General features: G+C 54.0%; 2 protein-coding genes across 6 annotated transcripts in view; one reads left to right on the forward strand and one right to left on the reverse strand.

The window, feature by feature from the left end:
• The first annotated feature begins 4,202 nt into the window (after positions 1 to 4,202).
• PIMREG (PICALM interacting mitotic regulator) lies at positions 4,203 to 9,243 on the forward strand. 4 transcript variants are annotated; one of them, XM_033090972.1, is made up of 6 exons: positions 4,203 to 4,241; positions 4,786 to 5,114; positions 6,748 to 7,043; positions 7,523 to 7,618; positions 8,243 to 8,292; positions 8,417 to 9,243. In XM_033090972.1, exons 2-5 carry the CDS (start codon positions 4,821 to 4,823, stop codon positions 8,274 to 8,276), a joined length of 720 nt encoding a protein of 239 aa, XP_032946863.1. In that variant the 5' UTR covers positions 4,203 to 4,241; positions 4,786 to 4,820; the 3' UTR covers positions 8,277 to 8,292; positions 8,417 to 9,243. The 4 variants fall into 4 exon arrangements, with proteins under 4 accessions (XP_032946863.1, XP_032946862.1, XP_032946864.1 ...); XM_033090971.1 differs by having other exon boundaries at positions 8,614 to 9,243; XM_033090973.1 differs by having other exon boundaries at positions 8,645 to 9,243.
• Positions 9,244 to 9,477: 234 nt separating this feature from the next.
• The window catches only part of PITPNM3 (PITPNM family member 3), an 86,946-nt gene continuing 76,089 nt past the window's right edge, over positions 9,478 to 20,334 (reverse strand). For both annotated transcript variants that reach the window (XM_033091007.1, XM_033091008.1), the window contains 3 exons: positions 18,881 to 19,064; positions 15,173 to 15,301; positions 9,478 to 13,690 (listed from right to left, as the gene is read on the reverse strand). In XM_033091007.1, coding sequence (XP_032946898.1) covers positions 13,388 to 13,690; positions 15,173 to 15,301; positions 18,881 to 19,064 — 616 coding nt within the window. In that variant the 3' untranslated portion in view covers positions 9,478 to 13,387. The remainder of the gene's footprint in view (positions 13,691 to 15,172; positions 15,302 to 18,880; positions 19,065 to 20,334) is intronic.

Raw genomic sequence — 20,334 nt, forward strand, 5'->3', positions numbered from 1 at the left:
AATCCGCTCTTGCTAGCTCAGCCACCATCTCCTTGCTAGCCCCCATTTTCTGCTAGCCTAGCCACAGCAGTTATATTAGTGACCAATGGCTCACTGGTTACAGCTGACGGCCAACTAGCCACAGCTGATGGCCATCCAATCACAGTTGATGGCCATTTACTACCCGAGGGAGCACCTTTCCACGTGAGGGCAAGAGCCTGGAAACTGCACTCCTGGCTCTGTCCCCACTGGGTCTTATATTAATTTTTGCTCCATTAGGCCTAATTTTCAGGGGATGTCTTATTTTTTCATGTACAACAATCTATATTTATTCAAATACAGTCACGTCATCTTCTTCTGGAACATCGTCACAACGTACTAAATGAGTCCGTCTGGCTGACAATCTTAACTGGGGCTTATTTTCAGCGTAGGTCTTATTTTTGGGGAAACATGGTACACAGGAGGAAAGATGGATGCTTAGATGGTAAAACTACAAAGAAAATAAAAGTGATTACCATAAAGTCCAGGGAGGGAGGGAGGACACTCAGCAGGGGTGGGGTGGCTTCTTCTGGGGTCCTGGCAACATTCTGTTTCTTCACTGCGTGATGGTTTCTTCACATGGATGTTTGCTTTCTAAGTATTCATTATACTAAGCTTCCTGATTTAGGCATTTTTCTCTGTGATATAATTCACAATGGAAGAAAAAGATATAATCATGTCTCACACTTAAATCTCTCCTATTGTTTAAATTGCTTCCCTTTATAAAAGGGTCAAAGGACGCACAGCGATTGCAGTTATCAAGAGGAGGTAGAGCTGATAGACTGGGCCTGTGGTTGCCAGGGTGGGAGTTGGGGGGCATGACGGGCAGGGGATGTTGAAGCTGATGCCAGTGGTTTCGATTTCACTGCTGAGAACAACGAAGTGCTCCAGCCACAGCTTCCAGATGGACCCCAGCCACCACTTGGCCCCCAAACTAACCTCCTAACCGACTTCATTAAAATGTAACTCTAATAACTCCACTCCCCTCTTCAAATTCAGCCAAGGGTTCCCACTGCCCTCAGGATAAATTCTAAGCTCCTTTCCTGCCAAGGAGCCCTGCAGCTCCTGGTTCTTGCCATCCCAGACCCTGCCCTCTATGTCTCCTTCTCTGGTCCTGGAACCTGGCATGTTCTGGCCGCCCAGCACTGGGCTTTGCAGATCCCTCTATCAGACAACCTCGTCCCCTCACTTTGTCCCACTAACTCCTCAGCTAAAACACCATATGCTAAGTAAGGGCAGCCTGCCCTGACCTCCACCTCCAGGGGAGTTCCCCATCCCCTTACACACCATGGTTGCCCCCGAGCACTTGGCATTCCTGGCATTTTTGCAGTTTAATGTCTGCTGCTTCCCTCAGACTGACAGTTTCATGAGGCCAAGGAAACTGGTGGAAGCTTTGCTGTTGGACAGAGTTCCCTCAGAGCAGGGCAGGGCTGGAGCTGGACCCCAGAAAGCCTCAGCTTGGAACAACGGACTGGCTTTCCCCCTTACCAGGAGGAGCTGGAGCCCCTGCACCCACCCCAACCCCTCAACTAGTAATCTGCTTGCTTCAGCACACCCTCCTTCCCACCCCCTCACTACACCACTCCCTGAAAGGCAGAGGGAGAGCCTTCTCATTCAGAAAAAAATGTTTCTTCCTTCTCTCGTTGCCATGGAGACTGTTCTTCCCTCACCTGGTCTGCCAGTTACAGTTGTAAGAGAAGGGGTAAGAATGCCCCAAGCCGGGAGAGCCTCTTCCTACATTCACTCATTTGTTCCCCGATGCTTGATGAGGCCATTTAATCAAAGTTTAAGAATTCGCATATTACAGTCAGACACCCAGGGTTCAAGTTCCAGCTCTGATTCTGTTCCAGCCTAGGCAAGACACTTCGCCCATCTGAATCTGTTTTGTCATTTGTAATGGGAATAAAACTACTCTACTTCATGGAGTTGCTGTGAGGATTAAGGCAGAGTAAAGAAATGCACTTAGCACACATGTGGTGAGGGCTGGACAAATATAAGCTGCTGTATCGATGCCCACGGCATACCGGGCATTCTGACAGGTTCTGACAGACAACGGTGACAAGACAACCCAACTTGAAAGACTTTCTAAGTGTTTCACCTTCACGGAGTCTTTCCCACACTTTCAATTTCATTTTTCTAAAAATACTCTTGCTTTCCCTCCTCGTATTTCACTGGTAAAGGACATGAATTAATTACAATAAGGAATACTGCCAGCATAAACAGGCTTGGGAACAAACACGCCTGACACTTGGGAAACAACTCTATTAGGGAACAAGGTGAGTGAGCAGGCGAACTAGAGCAGTGAGCCATTGTAAAATAAATGTAACGAGCTGTCACCGGCACTAAAAAAATAATAAAATAATAAAATCTCAAAGGACCATCACACATAGTCAAGCACTGTTTCAGGAAACGTTTGTTTCGGGTGTATATATGTGTGTGTGCTGGGTGTCTTACCTGGGTACTAGTCCCCTTGGTATCCCCTGTGCAAGAACCCCACACACAGCACCACACACACACACACGCACACTCAAACACAAACATACACACTCAGACACACACATTCTTTGCTTGGTTAACTCATTCTCTAGGTCTCAGACCTAGATAATAATTTTTGTGTCATAATTTTCTCTGATTGGGTAATTACTTATTGATTATTTGACTCATTCATGTCCATCTCTTCCCACACACTAGATTTGAGCTCCATGAGGGTAAGGAATGCTTTGTGGTCCATTTTTAGCATAATGCTTAATCTATTATGTTGGTGCAAAAGTAATTGCGGTTTTTGCAATTCCTTTTAACCGTTTAAACCACAATTACTTTTGCACTAACCTAATATCAAACACCATTAGGTATTTGGAAAAACATGAGAGAGGGGACATGGGGAAGGAGGAGAAGGGCTGGGCGAGACCAAGGGGATGCCCTCTGAGGCGTGTTGGTGAAAAGTGCCTGCAGTGCCCAGGAGGAGTTGGGTATCCAGGAGGTGAGTGGATACACCTGCATGGGAGAAGGAGGAGAAGCAGTGTTGTGCGGTGGGATGGCACGTGGAGTCTGGTCCCAGACTGGCAGACTTTGAATCCTTGGCTCTGTGACTTACTAACTGAGGGAAATCGGGGCCCAACCTAACTGTTTGTCTATGCCTTGGTCTCCTCATTTAGTGGCAGGCTGCCATGAGGGTCAAATGAGCTCATAATATAAAGTGCTTGGAACACAGGTAGCTGGTGCATAGTAAGGACTCCATACATGCTCTTTGGTCTCACCATCCCAGGGAGGGGAGAGCAGGGGAGCGGTAACTGAGGCCACAGAAGTGGGTGAGATCAGCCAGAGATGGAGAAGAGGCTAAGGACAGAGCTTCAAGGAGCCCATCAGCAAAAGAATGACCAGAGAGGTGGGGAGTTGTGGGGGTAGTAAGGGGGGAGGAGACCAGATGAGGATGGCAGCAAGAAACCGAGGGGCCGCACTGGCCAGTGCTGCTAAAGGTGGGGGAAATGGGGGGAGCTTTCTGTATGGCATATTTTTCAGATTGTTTGGATGCTAAAGGGAGGGAGACATTCATCAGAAGAGAGGGGAGGGTCAGTTGGAGTGGGGGAAGGGGAGCTTAATTGGAGGAGAGCAGGCGATGTACTAGCTACCTTCCCTCTTCCCGGTTGGGTTTTCTCTGGGGCAGAGCGAGGGTAAACACACACGGTAGCGGGCCAAGTGGGAAGTTTGAAACAAAACATCCCCGGGAACCCAGGCCCTGAGTTCTTTGTGACAAAACCACTGAGACCTCCTGGCAGTATGGGAGGGAGCCCTCTGAGCCTGAAAGGCCGCCTGCGCCCCGCCCAATCAGACCAGCCTGAATCCTTTGTAGTTCGAAGAGGGGGCCCGGCGGCCTGGGGCTGAGCGTCCCGGAGGTGGAGCAGGGGGGCCTGGCTGGCCGGCAGTGGCGGATTCCCGCTGTGGCGCGGGCTGGACCTGCAGATACAAAGGGGCAGCTTGGCTGGGCGCCTAGCCCCGCGGGGGTCCTGAGGGATGAATGGGGACGGCCGGGCCAATCCGAGAGCAGAATTCACAAAGCCGCTAGAGCAGAAGGCCAATAAGATCCCCGATGCGACAGCGACGCGGGGAACTAACCAATCAGATGTGAAAACTGGGCCGGGGGCGGATCCGCGCGGAGTTTCAAATCAGCTGGGATGGGCTAGGAGCATATGTGCTCGGCTTCTGTTCTACGTGGGGGCTGTTGGGTGAGTGCGGGCCGGGGCGTTGTGGGGCTTCTGTTCTGAAGGGACGTGGGCCCCTGGGGAAGCGTGGAGGTCTAGTTAGGACGGGCACGCTGGTGGGGTGTCTGGGTATTGCAAAGTGGAAATCGGGGGGTCTTGTCAGCCGGTCGGGGTCTGGGCAGGAGCGCGTTGACTCAGGGCGAATTTGTCAAAGAGCCACAGGTCGTCGAGCCCGGGGCCCAATGCTGAGGCTTGACGAGGGCCGCTCCTGACCCTCCCTCCCTCCCTGCTTCAGGCGACAGCGGAGAGGAGGCTGAGGTGAAAAGACAGCTGTTTTAGACACTTGCAGCCAGGAAATGCTGACTGGCCTTGTTCAGCCTCTGCCCTCTTCTGGGCCTCGCTGACCTCCCTTTCAGGAAACTCCCTCCTCTCCACAGCCACCGTTGCCAAGTGCCTCCACCCCACGGCATGAGCCTCCATCCCATCCCTTCCCTCATACCCAGGGTCTCTGTGGAGCCTGGGAATGGGATGCCGGATGCCTTGCTGACCTGCCTTTTGCCATCCCCAGGGGCTGGTGAGCGGAACAGACTCTTGGCCAGGCAGATGGCCTCTCGATGGCCAGCTGTGCGGGTCTCCATGCGCAGGAGATCTCTCCAGGACCGGGAGCAGCTGGAGGAGAGCGAGGTGCTGCAGCCTGCTGTTGGCCATCTGGAGACCTCCAGCGGGACCCTGGGCTCCCTCTGCAGAGAGTTCCAACGGAGGCTGCCCCTGAGAGCAGTCAGCCTCAACCTGGGGGCAGGCCCCTCCTGGAAACGCCTGAAAACCCCAGAGCCAGGGCAGCAGGGCCTCCAGGCTGCAGCTCACTCAGCTAAAAATGCCTTTGGTGCCATGTCCCAGGTAATGCTGACCACGTCCAGGTATGGCGAGCTTCCTTGGTGCCAGACAACTGCTGCCCCAAGGAGCCCCCAAGAATATTGACTCCACGAAGACAATGCCTTCAATTTGCTCATTGTTGTGTTCCCAGCACCCCAAGTAGTTCCTGGCACTTAGTAGGTGCTCAACACATAGTTAAGTGAGTGAATGAAAACAGTGTCATGGAAGAAACATCCTCACAACATAAGATGGTAGAGCTGTATTGTGATGGGAAGTTGCAAGCAAGCGGCTAACGGTGGGGGGAAACCAGAAACAAGTTTAGTTGGTGAAGCTTTCCAGAGGAGGTGAATCCACGGAATTCACACAGGAAAGGGGAGGAATGAGGAGTGTATACGGCAGGTGAAGTAGTGTGAGTCCAGACCCGGAGCTGAGGGGCAGCAGGATGCTAAAGAGGGATGGAGAGAGCTTAGTCTGGGTGTGGCATGAGGACAGAGAGCAAGGTGAGGCAGTAAAAGACGGGTCCCGTGTGCTGAAGGTGTTTAGATGGTCCCAAGAGCCAGTGGGAAGAATTTACAACAGTGGGAATCAGGTTCGATTGGCATATTAGAACTTGTTCTTTAGCTACTTGAAGGAAAAGGGATTAGTAACATTCTCCCTGGGGGTCTGGCCTTGCAGAGGAGGGAACAACTTCAAGAGTTACTTGGACGGTAGATTTGAGAGGGTTTGGGGACAGATGAGATGTGTGGGCAGGAAGATGTCACGTATGTTGGGTGTGAGATGCCTGCGGGCCTTCCAGATCGATGTGTTTTCTAACCTGGAGTTGGAGATGTGCGGAGTCTCCCCTAGAAAGGACAGAGGCCAGGAGAGTGAATAGACCTCCGAGGAGAGAACTGGGGGTGGGAGGAGGTTCCCCTTGGTGTCTGATTGGGACTCTGAAGATGTGAGATGGGAAAAGCTGTTTCTGAACGCTTTACAGAGAGGTCTCTGAACCAAATGTTAATCCTTGTCTGGAAGAGCCCTAGGACTGTGTTATTCCCAGGGATCAGACATGAAACAAGGTAGCCTGCCCAAGGTCACATAACTCACCAAATGTAACTCGAGCTGGCTCTAAGCTCTGGACTCTGGTTTGCCAAGGCAAAGACAGTCTAGCTGAGGAAGAGCCTTCACGTTCATCCCCCAGCTGGTGTGAAAGACACAAGAATTAGGTCTTGATCCTGTGAGTAACGAGGAGCAATAGAAGGGTATTGATCAGAACTGCTCTTGAGAAGGATCTCTGTGCACCAGTGGAGGATGGATTAGAGGGAGTGAGACCAGAGGCAGGGAAATAGGTTATCTCACTGTGTCTTGGGGGGTAGGCTTTGCCCTTGAGTCCCTGGGTCAATCTGTGATCTGAAAGGGTTTGGACTTAGGCAAATAGAGGTTCTATAAGCCAGTGGTTCTTCTGCTGACCACTGCACTCATGTCTGGGAGCTCTGAGCGGGGTCCCTACAGTGGACCCATGTCATAGAGTATCACCTACATCCCTCACCCTTGAGACTAACAGCTACCTGTGCGTGTAGGACAGGCTGAAAAGTGGAGGGGTCAGAGGTATGGCTTGGAGATTGGGGTGGCTCACCCTTGGCTTATCTGTGCTCTTTTTTCCATGTACTTATCTCAGCGAATCCAGGAATCCTGCCAAAGTGGCACCAAGTGGCTGGTAGAGACCCAGGTGAAAGCCAGAAGGAGGAAGAGAGAGGCACAGAAGGGCAGTAGCGTGCCAGCTCGTAGTCTGAACCAGAGGAGCACCCGCCTGTCTGGAACTGCCCCTGCCCGCTCAACCCTGGGCCCCTGGGAGAGGGAACGTCACCACCACTCCACTCAGAGGGGCTCACGGGCCCACCCACTTCGGCGGTCCAGGAGGGAGGCCGCCTTCCAGAGCCCCTACTCCTCTGCAGAGCCCCTCTGCTCCCCCAGGCAAGTGGAAGAGAGCCTTGCCTCCAAAATACTAATGGGCCCCAGAGGCTTCTGAGCCCCTCCTGGGGCTCCCTAGAGCCAGGGGCACCCTAAGCTTAATCACGTCTGTATGCTGACCCAGCTCTGTCCCCCACGAGTTGGGGATCTGGGAAAGTCCTTTGGAGCCTTAGTTTCCCTATCTGTAAAAGGAAGAGGTGAGCCCAAAAGCCATATTTGAAGCCATCTGGAGGCTGAGACTCAAGCGGGAAGAGCAGGGCTTTGTTTTGCAAGATCACCTGCCCTTCACTTTGGTCTCATGAGCCTTGATCCATCTGTTCTCTGCCAGCAGCTCCAAGTCACTCTGATGTCACTTCCTGGAGTGAGGGTCTCGGGTGATGACCAGACCCTACTGGCCCCAGGCTGCAGTGCTGGGTTGGGAGGGGCTCCAGCCACAGGTTTCCAACTAGTCACTGGTGCCTGCGACTTTTCCTTCCCTTCAGTGAGTCTGACAGTGACCTGGAGCCTGTGGGGGCAGGAATCCAGCATCTCCAGAAGCTGTCCCAAGAGCTGGATGAGGCTATTACGGCTGAAGAGAGGTGAGTTGGCATCCCATGCTTCAACGCGAAATGGCCGGGAGGGCCCCCCTGGAGTCATGCCATCTTTTAGGCAGGACTCTGGTTCTGGGTCTGGCTCTGGCCCCCTGTGTGACCATGGCCAGCCCCTCCTCTTCTCTGAGCCTCGGTCTCCTCTTCTGCAACATTAGGGAATGAAAGACCTAGATTGGGGTGGTGATTAAGGATGTACCCTGGATTTCCATGGCCCCCTGGGCCTTGGGCCCCCACGTTTGTCCATCACCTGGAATCTCACCAGGCTGGGTACCTGATTCCTGAAAGAACTGCCCTCCCTCTAACACTCCCCATGGCTCCTCTATGCCCTACCTGCCCATGGAACAGGGAAAAGTTGCACGGCTGCTGTGCAGATCTCTGCTCAGAACCCCATCTTGTGAGCAGGGCCTGGGTCTGGAGCTGCCCTAACTTGGGGCCATTTGTTCTTGGCTTTGCTGGGCTCTTAGGTGGGCCCCTGCCAGTTCTGAGTATATGCCGAGTGGGCCACCTTACCACAATGTAGCCACGTCTGGTCTTGTCTAGTCCCGGCTGGGAGGGGCCCTCAGAGCCTGCAGCCCCCAGTGGCATCTGTCTCTCCTGCTTTCCCATCTCTAGCAGCGACATGACTGTTTCCCTCCTTCGTGACTGAGGATAGTGCCCTTCAGGTAATGCCCTCCTCCCGAGCGTCTTTCTCAGTGTCCTCCCACTCCTCCTCCCCCTCCTGCATGAGCACATACGCATATTTGGAGACATGTTAAAGAACTGAATCTTTCCTGGAAAAACCTGCAGAACGGATGGGCCCTGCAAAGTAGTAAGTGTGCAGCCTTCCCACGGGCGCGGAGCCAGAGCTGCTGACCTCACTGACCCCATCACAAACGGAGCACACAAACGGACCCCATCACAAACGGCCCCACATAGCTACAGCCACCTTCCGGCTCCTTTTGCTGGGAGGCTACAGTTTGCATACCTCCCCTGCTCGAGCACAGTGATGTGCACGAAGGGAGCTCTGTCTTACAGGAACAAGCCCTCCCTGACCCCCACGTCCCCACGCCCAGGATCGGTGCCGCCCCACGAGTTCCTGGAAGAAGCCCCTAGGAGTCGGACGTGCCCCTGGTCCGCTGCCAACAAGGACCCGGGTCGGGGCTGCTCTGGGCCTCTGCTCTCCTGCTCCAGCTACATCTGAACCTGCCAGTGACTGCCTGCCACAGCCCGAGGGTGACTCAGGAGGACCTGGGAGGGGTGGGAGCATTGTGCATCCTCCCCTCGTGGGCTTTGAAACACTCCCCACCCTTGAGCCTTGTCGTTGCCTCATTTGCAACATGAAGCGCAGGCTGCAGAACATACCTGAGAGCACTGACCCGTGGGGTCTGCAGGAAGTCACCCACTGTGTTGCCAAGTGCCGAGGCTCTTGAGAACCAGCTCCCGTCTCTGCTCTGGAAAAAGCAATGGGAGGGATTTCCAGGCTCTGAGACCCTGGGTCCACAAGTCCCTATTTATATTCTCAGCACAGGGCACTGTGGGTGTGCAGGGGTGGGGGGCACTGCTCAGCAGCAATTCTGCCCTTCGTAAATTATTTAAGAAATCTGCTTTGTCATTTTATTAGAAAGAAACTGGTGTGTAACTTACCTAGATAACGTTGCTTTTCATAATAAAGACTCCCTTTCTGTATCTGACATCTCTTCTCTATCACCGCCGTCTCCCATGACCCTCTGAGCCACAGGTCTGCGGTTTGGCGCCAGGTTTTGTTCCCCGCACGCACCCCCACTCTGAGTCAGTCTGCCCCCCCAGCTCAGGGAGAACAGGGGCAACGGGAAAGTTGTCTCAGCTTCTTTCAGAGCAAAGCACATTGTAAAGGCAAATAAGGTTTTTATTTAAGTGACAACGTTAGAGAGTTAAAAACCAGCTCACATCAAAATCAAGACCAGTTGTAAAAATCTTTTAACTCCGTAATGCTGTTTTTGTCTTGTTAGAAATCTGATATTTTACATGTTCTTTTCTAACGGATTTTGTACAAGGCAGCCATGAGGAATATAATAAACCTTTTTCACCACAGAACCATCCACCACAGATAATACTGAGAGTTAACACACTTAGGAACAGTCAGACCACGGACGAGATCAGACAGGCTGCCACCACCAAGTAAACAAATAGAAAAGGACAGCAGGATCCGGGGGTGGGGGTCCCCATGAGTGAGCTGCCCTCCTGGCCTGCCCCTCTTTGGTGTCACCTGCCTCTCCTTGTCCCAACAAGTGTGGTATCCCACTGATATTTCTCCCGACCACTCTGTTGGTTCCTCAGCAAGGAGCACAGGACCCAGACCAGGCCTAAGTGCTTAGACTTAACCCGAACTATGATTTTTAAGAAAGTTTCCCCCAAGCCCAGAGGAAGCAGAAGGAGGGCGGTGACTTTTCTTTTGGCTGAGCCAAAGAGAATAGGTGTCAGAGCACTGGGCACCCAAACCCCCAGGATTCCGCAGGAAAGTTTAAGGCGGGGTCAGCTGCGCGGCCTCTTCTCAGTCAGGGCACCCCTCCCGGGCAGGGCCGCTCCTGGGCTAGGTGGGAGAGTGCCCATGCAAAACCATGTCACCTCCGGACTCCGTCTCCAGTCCAGCTTTCATTTAAAAACTGGTGACATATTTTGTCTGCAGGACACTTCTGGATGTGGGGATGGGCTCCAGAGTGGTAAAAGGAGTTTGTTTAAAAGCCATGAGACCCAGCCTCCCCTCTTTCAGAGAGCCTCCCCTCCCCCAGTAGTCTCTGAAATACTGGGGTTCAAACATGTTTGTTTTCTCTGGCCCCGCATCCAGGCGGGAGGCCCATTCATCCAAATGCATGAAACGTCTCCTTTTTTAAAAAAATATTTTGCAGAGTGTAAGGGAGGAGTCGAGCACTTTAGGAAAAAAAAAAACACAAAAAACCCATGACGCCAGAAAAGCAGGCCCCAGCTACGGGTGCACCCTGAACCCCCAACAGGGCAAAAGTAGAGGAAGGCGGCAGGCAGGCCCTCTGTCAGGACAGCCACCAGACTGGAAAGAACAAACATGCCACATGAGAAACAGGGAGCTTTGGTCAGGCGGGAAGATCTGTTTCCAGCTCCCGAGGAGCAAGCACACCGGAAGCTGGAAGGATTTTCTAGAAAACAGCCGGACATGGGTCACAGAACTACTCGGGGAAAGGCAGCGGCCCCCCTCCATAGAACAACACGACTTGGTTCTTTGTTTTTCTCCCATGTAACTGGACAGACAAAATTGAACAAACCACTACTAGAGAAAGTGCATATTGGTTACAGAGTTGCTAGGAAAGCATTACTGAAACCTTCATTGTCTGAGGCAGGTCACTACACAGAACCACACATACAGTCAGTCACACACCAACTAAAGCTCCTAGAGCATGTGCTCACAATATCTCACTGTACACCTTCAGCATCTCAGTGTGAATCGTCAGAGCCCCAATCCGGAGCTCTGGAAAGGAAGGGGTGGTGGCACTCCTGCTGGGGCTGGCATCCCAGTTCCGTCCCCCAGAACCACAGAACCCTGCTCAGGTGGACTCCAAATTCCCTCCAGGTCCTGCCAGCTCCAAGCCTGTGGTTCTCAGAAAGGGCAGAGGGAATCGAACTTGGGGACAAGTATCCCATGATAATTATTTTATCATTGGAAAGTAATATGTCAGTGGCTTCTCCAAAAAGGAGACGGTAGAGTGTCAGAATCAGACTAACTCTGCCCAAGTTTAACTCAGGGTGTATTTTGGGAAGGAAGGGATTAGGGTTGAGGCGGTTATGCCACATGAGCCGGTACGTCATGGAGAGCCGTGAAAGATGACATGTGAGAGGGGATGTGAACCGCCAGGAGGCAGGCCCAGAGAGGAAGCTGAGGGTGATCACCCCTCCCCAGCAGACTTGCCAGCAGCTCAGTGCTGTTTAAATGCATATGCAGGGCTGAAAGTGGAGCACAGAGCTGGGAGACAGGTGGAGCGGATGCGGCCGGAGCTGGCAGACTGGAGAAGACACGTTTCTAGTAGAGGGAGCAAGGGTGGGGGCTGGGAGCCTGGACCCCTCCAGCCCCCGCAGGGTGCCCCATACGCGGGTGGTGCCACACGCCCCTACCAGCAGCTGCGGTCGGGAGGACACTGGCCACATGGGAAGTGCAAGAGGTAGACAATGAGCAGAAGCGACACTGAGCTGACACAGGTGCCTGCTGTGCATACATTTGTCTGGGCTCGGGGACAGCCTGGCCCCTGACACAGAGCCCTAGCTGAAAGAGCTGGATCAGCCTCAGGGGCAGCCCACAGGGGGCTCAGAGGCAAGCCCTGGCCGCCCCCCATGGTGGGTGTGAGCCTGAGCCAGAGAGCAGGGGGAAAGTGCAAGAGACCAATGCTCAGGCCAGGGACCCAGCAGCACGAAGGCCTGTGCAGGCTTTGAGGGGCCCCAGGAAAGCCACACCCTGCCAACCTCAGCGCATGACCCAGGAGGAAGTCTTGGGCACCAAACCAAGCTAAGGGGTGGGGGAAGGGAAGAGAATACAACAGTTTGAGCCAAAACTACATGAACCCCCAGAGCTCTGGGATCTCAGCTCTACACCTTTCAGGAGCCCAAAGGAAGAAATCAGTCCGGGCAGAGCTGGGGAGGAGCAGTCAGATCAGTGCCCTCTGAGAAAATGTCTCTGTCCCTGGGACACTGAGTTTGGGCATCAGTGCAAAGCAAATCTCTCCATGGAGCAGGGACCCCTACGCCCCACCCTGCACCTCCAGGGGCTTCCTTTGAAGTGGTGGGGCACCAGCTGCTTCCCCCTGGTCCACAAGCGCCCCCTCTCAGACTATAGGGACGGTAGAGATCACTGAGCACTCGGAGGGAGTCTTAGGCCTGAAAAGCCACAGGGGGCAGAAATACGGGACAGCCGAGGAGTCAAAAACTCGCACCAATCTCAAGTTGGTGCAATTGAGATCCCTCAGTTACATAAGGAAGGCAGGGCCCAGAGAGGGCAAACAACTGGCTCAAAGGGCTCAGAGCCAGCCCAGTTCAGCCAGAGCCCAAGGCCAACGCCACACCTGGAAGGGCACTAGGCAGGACTCTGGGAAGAGGAACAACTGTCCTCAACTGCCACGGGAGAATGGTGACGATACAGAGGACAAGAAGGGGGATGTGAACAGCTGCAGGAGGACAGGCTGTCAGCACCAGACCCTGCCCCCAAGGGCTATGGACAGACGTCTGAACATAGGAGGAGCCCAGGGGACATCCTCGCACTCCCCAAAAGTGGCCACTTTGCTATAAGAGAGCCAGGCTCAAGATGGTAACCCAGAATGTCACAGGGAGGGCAGGCACAAAAGCTACTGTGCCCCTCCACCAGACAGCCAAGGAGCTGTACCTGCCAGCGACTGTCTACCGCTGGTCTGGGGGCTTCTCCCTTCCGGGCCTGCCTAGCATTGCTGCCGGAGCCTCAGGAACTCAGAAAGATGGTCGACTTCGTCAACTACTCCAGCTCCGGCATGCCTGCCCCCAGGATTAAACAGACATCAACCCTGACCTGGGCTTGAAGTCGCAGGCACGGGGGAGGCGGCAGCAGCGGCACCGAGACCCTGGATCGCACCCCCTGGCAGCCTAGGGAGTCCCCAAGGCCAGGCAGAGTCCCTCCCCCTTGTGGTCGGACACCGCTGGACGGACACAGGAGGAAAAAAGCAGGAAAAGGCCTGTGTCGGGGAGAAGGCAGCGCTCTGGTCCCCGCAGGCAGCCTGGTAGGGCCCCCCTGCTCCGCGCATAGGCCAGCCCTCAGGGCACCGACTCAAACTTGGGGGGCCCACGCGCCCAGCTGAGCGCGGGCAGCGACCGCTCATGGTCCTTGTCAGACTCAGGCTGGCTCTGCGCCCTCTCGGGTTTGGGGTTGGCGGGGGGGTCCGGCTGCTGCACCGACATGGTCCTACGCAGGTGGTTGCGCTTCCGCAGGAAGTCGGGCTGCGCGTGCAGGCCGAAGCTGCCCTTGCGCAGGATCATGCGCGAATTGTTCTTCTTGGGGCGCGAGCGGTGGCTGGCTTCCAGGGCGGCCAGGTGCGCGGCGTAGCCTTCACTCAGGAACTGCGGAGGGCGCAGGCGTTAGGCCCGCAGGGCAGGCCCCTTGTCCTGCCCCCCCCCCAACATCCTCCTACCCCGCCAACACCCGACCACGAGGTCTCCGGCTTCTCCATAGAATTCCGGAAACCGGGAAGCTCTGCAGGTGCCACAGACAAGCTCATTACCGGTCAAGGCTCCCATCCTGCTTTGGACAACTGAGCGCTTCTATCTGTCCGTGAGGGTCACTGGAGAGAGTACTGTAGGTTCTTGATGGGGACGAAACTCCCATCTTAGTCACTTACACTAAAATCCCCAAATATGTCTCTCCCATCATCCACCTCCCAACAGTGTCATTTTCTGACCCCCCACAGCTACTGTTCTTGCCAATCCCCCCACGGTGTCCTCAGTTTGCTACTCAAAGTGTGGTCCCTGGACCCTTGTTAGGTGGAATCTCAGGCCCCACCAGAGGCCCACAGAATCCGAATCTGCATTTAAACCAGATTCCCACGTGGTCCGTGTGTGCATGTAGAGTTTGAGATCAGCATTGCTCTACTGTCCCCACGCTGAGGTCCCTCTGTCTTGGGACTGTCCACTTGCCAGTCAGCATCAGACACCTCACACTCAACATGCCCCCAAAGGAGATCACCGTCCCTTCAATGTGCTCCTAACACCTGCTTCTCATTCCAATAATGGCACCCAGTTACCTACCGAGCTAGACATGGGCACCTTCCTTGGCTTTCCCCTTCCTTCATGCCGCAAATCTGATCTGCTCATTATCAAATCCAATCCATCGTGCCTAGAAATGTCTCTGAGACCCCCTGGCTTCTCTCCTCCCTACCACCCCCTGCCTCGGCTTTCCTCCCTCTCCTCCATCTGCCTTCCACCTGCAGCCTGAGGGAGCTCTCTGAATCACAAACTCACTGTGAAGAGTTCAAGTCCCAACTCAGCACGGCACGCGGACCACAGAGAAGCACTGCCACTCCAGCCCCCCTCCCGTCCCCTCCCTCCCACGTCACACTCAGCCAAGCTGAGTCACTTGCAGTTCCCAGAATGTACATATTCTCTGTCATCTCCTGACCTTTTACTTTTGCTTCTGCCTCTGTCACAAATGTTCCTCCAGCCTCAGGCTTTTCCTGGACAATTCCTTCAAACACCTGAAAACCAGCCTTGCCCCGAGTACAGCTTAGCTGCTCCTGGCTGGGGCCCTACAAGTCTCTGTCTCCCCGTCTTTCATTGTGGCTCTTGCCACTCTGCACTGTTATTGTCTGCAAATTTTCCCATCTCCCCACTAGACTGAGTGGCATGACATCCAGTTCCACCGGGGAACCTCCCCTGCTCCCAACACAGGGCCTGGTCAGAGGCAAGTGCCCAGTAATATTTGTTCAATGAATGAATGAATAAATGAGCAAATGAAGGAATGAACAAAGGAATGAACCACCTCCTCCCTGCTACCATTTTGCCCCTCCATCCCCCCCAGCCCCCAGCCCTGGCCCGGCCGCCCCTCACCTGGCACTGGGTCTGGTACTTCTTGGTGGGCCGTCCCACAATGAAGATCTGGGAGGGTGGCAGGCCCAGCACACTGTAGACAGAGATGTCCTTTGTGGAGCCATAGGCGGCGCTGATTTTGATGAAACACTGAAACACAGGGCAGCTCATGGAGGGAGAGGAGGCCCTATCAAACCGCTCCCCAAAGGATTCCTAGACCTCCCCGGGAGCCCTTGCCGGGGGCACCCTTTCTCTGCACACCGATGGACTCCAAGCCATGGGTCCACCTTGCAGCAGCCTCCCCTGCCAGCCCCCACCCTGCACCCAGGCCTGATACAGGGCTTTTGCTGGTAAAGTCACAAGCTCATGATTCACTGACCCCACTCGGTCAGCACTATGCATAGGTTACGTAACAACTGGCAAAGCTCCTTTGTTTGTGGACAAGGAAATTGAGGGCCAGAACTGCAGCCAGTTCTGTCTGGCCTCTGACCCTGTGCCAGCCACACCGCACCAGACTATGGCACACCATTTGGCCACTCGCTGGTGCTGGCGGGTCTGATGTTCTCTCCAGAAGCCTCATTCCAATTAAAAGAAGTGCCCCGCTCCTCCTCACTGCAGGGCCACGTGCAGATTTGCCACCCACCCCACCGGGATTGAACCATCCCCACCTTTGAGGTGCTCGCCACCCCATGGCTCCTCCCGTTGAGCCGCTCATGAATGTCACCTTCTTTTCTCCCACCCCACCCTCCCTCCAAGTTCACTGGAGGCTTTGGGTTGCAGGCCACAGCTTTCCTTCCCCTAAGGCCCACCATCACCGGGATGACTTCCTGTCCCTGTGGATGAGCCGCCAACCACCTGAGCCTCTCTCTCCATGTCTTGGCTTCTTTAAGGTCAGTGGCGGTCACCTCCAGGACTGAACCCAGAACTGCCCTCTGTGAACTCGGAATGTCTGCGTTCCCATGCTGACCCGCTCCTTCCCTCCAGGTTTCTGACAGCCTTTCCAGCCTCACGCACACCTTCATTCTCTGGACACCCCTCCTGCCTCAGGCCCTCTTCGCCCTGCCTGGGCTCCCTGTAGCCTCCCTGTGTTCTCTGGGCTCCACCTTGGATTCTCTGACCCTTCATCTTCCTCCCACACCCGCCTGGCCACACCTCAGCCTGGAATTTCTTCATACCCACCTTCTCCATTTCTATGAGAATATGCTAGCTTCTGAGAGCTGCCGGAGAAACACAAAACCACGCAGCTCTGACCCCGCATATTCTTTCTGTTCTACCACCCACCCCCCAAAAAAAGTCTCCCAATTTTTACTTCCCTCCCTAAGCTTCTACACAGTCCTGCAGGTGACTTTGTCTTGGGTGTCGAACCAAAGAGAGGGTTTCCTCAGCCCATTGGCCCCTCTCCTCATTCGTTGGCTTATTGCCAACCTGCCTGTAGCTCAAAGGAAGGAGCAGCCGCTTTGTCCCACCCTGGCCCACCTCCTGATATACGCCAGCTCACTCCTACAACTTCAATCCAGCGAGTCCACTCCCATCTGCACTACCCATCGAAGCCAAGACCCACCTTCTCTGCTCCTCACCCCACTGCTTCTGCCCCCTTGAGTCTCTGAGGTGTCCCTTCCTCACTGAGGTCATCAGCGCCCAGTTTTCACCATGAGGACATTTCTTACCAAACCACACTCCTTCACAAGAAGGATGCTCTCTCCTTGAAACCCTCTCTTCCCTGACACCAGGAGGCTTCTCTCTGCTGACTCCCTCCCCACCTGGCTCTCTCTGGTTCCTCTCCTGGCTTCTCTTCCTGCTCTCAGAGGGCGCAGCACAGCTTTTTCTCACCCCCTCCCATGGCTTCACTGACCTGCTTCAGCTGGGGCTGACATGCCTTGTGTCCCGTGCCTATCCTTGTCTCAATGCATCCACCAATGAGCTCATCTTCTTCCAGCCCGGTCCTCTTCTGTGTCCCCTCTCATTTCATTCATTCACTCATTGATTCTACTAACATTTATGGAGTGCCTGAAGTGTGCCATCATCGCCTCAGACGCCAGAGATATATTGGTGACAAAATAGATGCAAGCTCTGGCTCCATGGACACCACGATCTGGTTAGAAGCACCTCCGTCCCTCCTGGCCACTCAAGAAGGACATCTGAGCACTCCTCACCCCTTCCATCCAACCATCACTGAGTCCTGACAATTCTACCTCCTGATCCACCCATGCCTTTTTCTCCATCCGTGGCCACCACCTGGATTCCGGTCTTCCTGTCTCTTGTTTGGGCAACAGCTTCCTAATTGACTTCTCTGCCTCTCATATCTCCTACCCATCTGTTCCCCACACAGCCAACAGAAGGATCTTTATACTGCCACTCCCTGCTTTAAGCTCTTCCATGGCTTCCCACTGATCTCAGCAGAGTTCATGGTCGTTGCCTGGTTTCCAAGTTTTTCAAGGCCTACCAAGCCCAGGTGCCTGATGACCTCCAGGGCCTCAGCTCCCACTTGACCTTGGTCTAACCCTGCACTCACTCCTGTGCCGGACGCCTGCAGCTCTGAAATTGTCTCAGACTCTTTCATACCTCAGTGCCTTTGCATATGCTGGTTCTCGTGCTATCTGACAAACTCATACTCATGCTTCAAAACTCAGCTCAAAAGCTTCCACCACCTCCTAGAAGCCTTCTCTGGCTTCCCCAGTCTTTTCTCCTCAGTTTGCCAATAGGCCTTTTCTAATTATCTACCAGTAAATTGTCAACTTACATGTCTTTTTTTCCTGTAGATCAGGGATTGGCAGACTTTTTATATGAAAGACCAGATAGTAAATATTTCAGGCTTTGCACTCTGTGGCCACTACTCCACGGTTCCGTTGTAGCCAAAAGCAGCCATAGACAACACAAAGCAAATGTGTTGTGTTCCAACGAAATTTTATTTATGGACACTGAAACTTGAGTTTCATATAGCTTCCACGTGTCAGGAAATAGTATTCTTCTTTTGATTTTTCAGTCAACCATTTAAAAGTATATAAATGATGCGCAGCTCACGGGTCATATAAAAGCAGGCCACGGGCCAGAGAGAGCCCCTGGGCCATAGTTTGTCGACCCTTGCTCTAGGTCAGGCGTCCTCAAAATTTTGTAAGCATCAGAATCCCCTGGAGGGTTTGTTAAAACACAGATTGCTGAGCCCCGCCCCAGAGTTTCTGATTCAGTAAATCTGGTGGGAGGGGAGGGACAGAGAATCTGCATTTCTAACAAGCTCCCGTGGGTGGAGTACTGAGGGTCCTGGGAACACACTGAGAGAACCAAACTGCAGCTCTAGGTCAAAGCTCTGGAGAGCATGTCTCATATTCTGTTTGTCTCTGTGTGGCCCCCAGAACTAGGACAGGGTAAGGAACTCAATAGGTACTTAGGTGTCCGTTGAATGAATAACCAAATGCAGAAACCAGCGTGTAGGCCTGAAAGCCAGGAGATAAAGGATGAAAGTCTGACTCTGAGATCTTAGCAAGTCAGTGAGCCTCGCCTCTCTCACCTGTCACTGAGGACAATAGTACCATCTCACAGGGCTATGAAAGGACCCGGTCAGATCACCGTGAATGTGCTTGGTAAACGGGGCATCGCTTGTGCAGTGGAAGATGGTGGGGTACATGGATGAGGCCTCACTGGGTTGAGGGAGGAGGGGAGGAGTATAGAGGAGGGTCCTGGAGGCCTCATCCCCTCCCAGGCCGAAGGCCCCCCTCAGGGCCGGACACTCACCTCCTGCACAAGGTTGCGGAGGAAGATGGTCTTTTGCCGCAGCGGGTCGTGTACCAGCCCGTCCGAGAAGAAGATCATGCCCTGTGGGAAGTTGTGCTGGGACAGCCACGACACCACCCGCTGCTTCTGCATGTCCGGCCGCCCCGTGATGTACAGGATCATGTAGCCCAGGTCCTGCCAGTGTCTGGCGAGACAGCGTGACAGGGTCCAGCCCAATCCCAGCCCCCAGTAGCCTCCCCACCTGCTGCCCTCCTGAGAAGCCAGAGCGGCTGCTCCCAGCGGGACCCCAAATCCACATTCCCTGTTAAGCCCTGTGAGTCCTGGACATCTGGTTGGATCATAGGTACCGCATGCCCACAGCCAACTGACCCCCCCACTCCTGCTCCCTCTGCTCCTCTAATCAGTGAGTTGACCTTTCATTCCACCAGGCAGGATTTTTACTCCACACTCTCATTTTAATCCACTTCTCAGCTTTAGCTCAGGCCCCATCTCTTACCTGGGCCACTACAAGAACCTCCTGGGAGGACTCTTTGCCTCCAATCCTCTCACTCCAATCTAACTTGTGCATGCAACCTCGGGCAGGTTATTTAACCCTCAGGGTTTCAGTTTCCCCATCTGTAAAATGGGAATGATAATAGCAACTACTGCACAGGTCATCCCTAAGGATGAAATTAATTACTCCCAAACGTGCCTACAGCATGCTGTGATCCCTACAGTTGTTTCCCTGGTGATGTCTGTAAATCGCAAATCTAACCCTATTATTCCTTTGCCTAAAGCCATTCCTGGCTCCCTAGTTCTCTGAGGTCACAAGCCGTCTCTGCACTAGTGGCCCTCCATGCTGTGGCCTTGAGCCTGCCCTCCCTCCAGTCACATGGAGCTGCTTGGCTGCCCCAGACCAGCCCTGTGCTCTACTGCTGCAGACCCCACCCCTAGACTGCTTTCATGGCTCCATCTCCTTATGTTTCCACCCTCCCGTCTTTCCAGGCCCTCCTCCTCCAGGTTGCCTTCCCTGCTTCCCAGGCAGAATCAGCCTCTTTTCTCTGCCCTCACAGGTGACTTCACATGTTATCCTGGTTGTAAGAGGTCAGATAAGCCCACACCTATTTGGGAGCTTTTGTGGCACCAGCCACCCACTGGCTACTATAGATTGGAGGTTTCCAAACCTAGAAACCAACTCTGAGAGATTTGGGGAGGTTTTGTAACAATGCACAGGCCCAGGTGTCACCTCCAGGATTCTGGTTAATTCTAAGGTGGGGTTCAGTGATCTGCGATGACAAAAAGCAGCTTCTGATAAGTACCTGGAGAGTAGCACGGGAAGGAGGCAAGAGCACCAGATGGATCCCCAGAGAGGCAGGCCTACAGCCTCCCCTTCCCAGCTGTGGGATGCTGCCTCGGGAGGCCGTTTGGAGAAGATGTTATAACGGGAATAAACGACCCAGCCTTACAAGGCGGAA

The sequence above is a fragment of the Rhinolophus ferrumequinum genome, chromosome 21, assembly GCF_004115265.2.
Source record: "Rhinolophus ferrumequinum isolate MPI-CBG mRhiFer1 chromosome 21, mRhiFer1_v1.p, whole genome shotgun sequence".
Lineage (NCBI taxonomy): Eukaryota > Metazoa > Chordata > Mammalia > Chiroptera > Rhinolophidae > Rhinolophus > Rhinolophus ferrumequinum.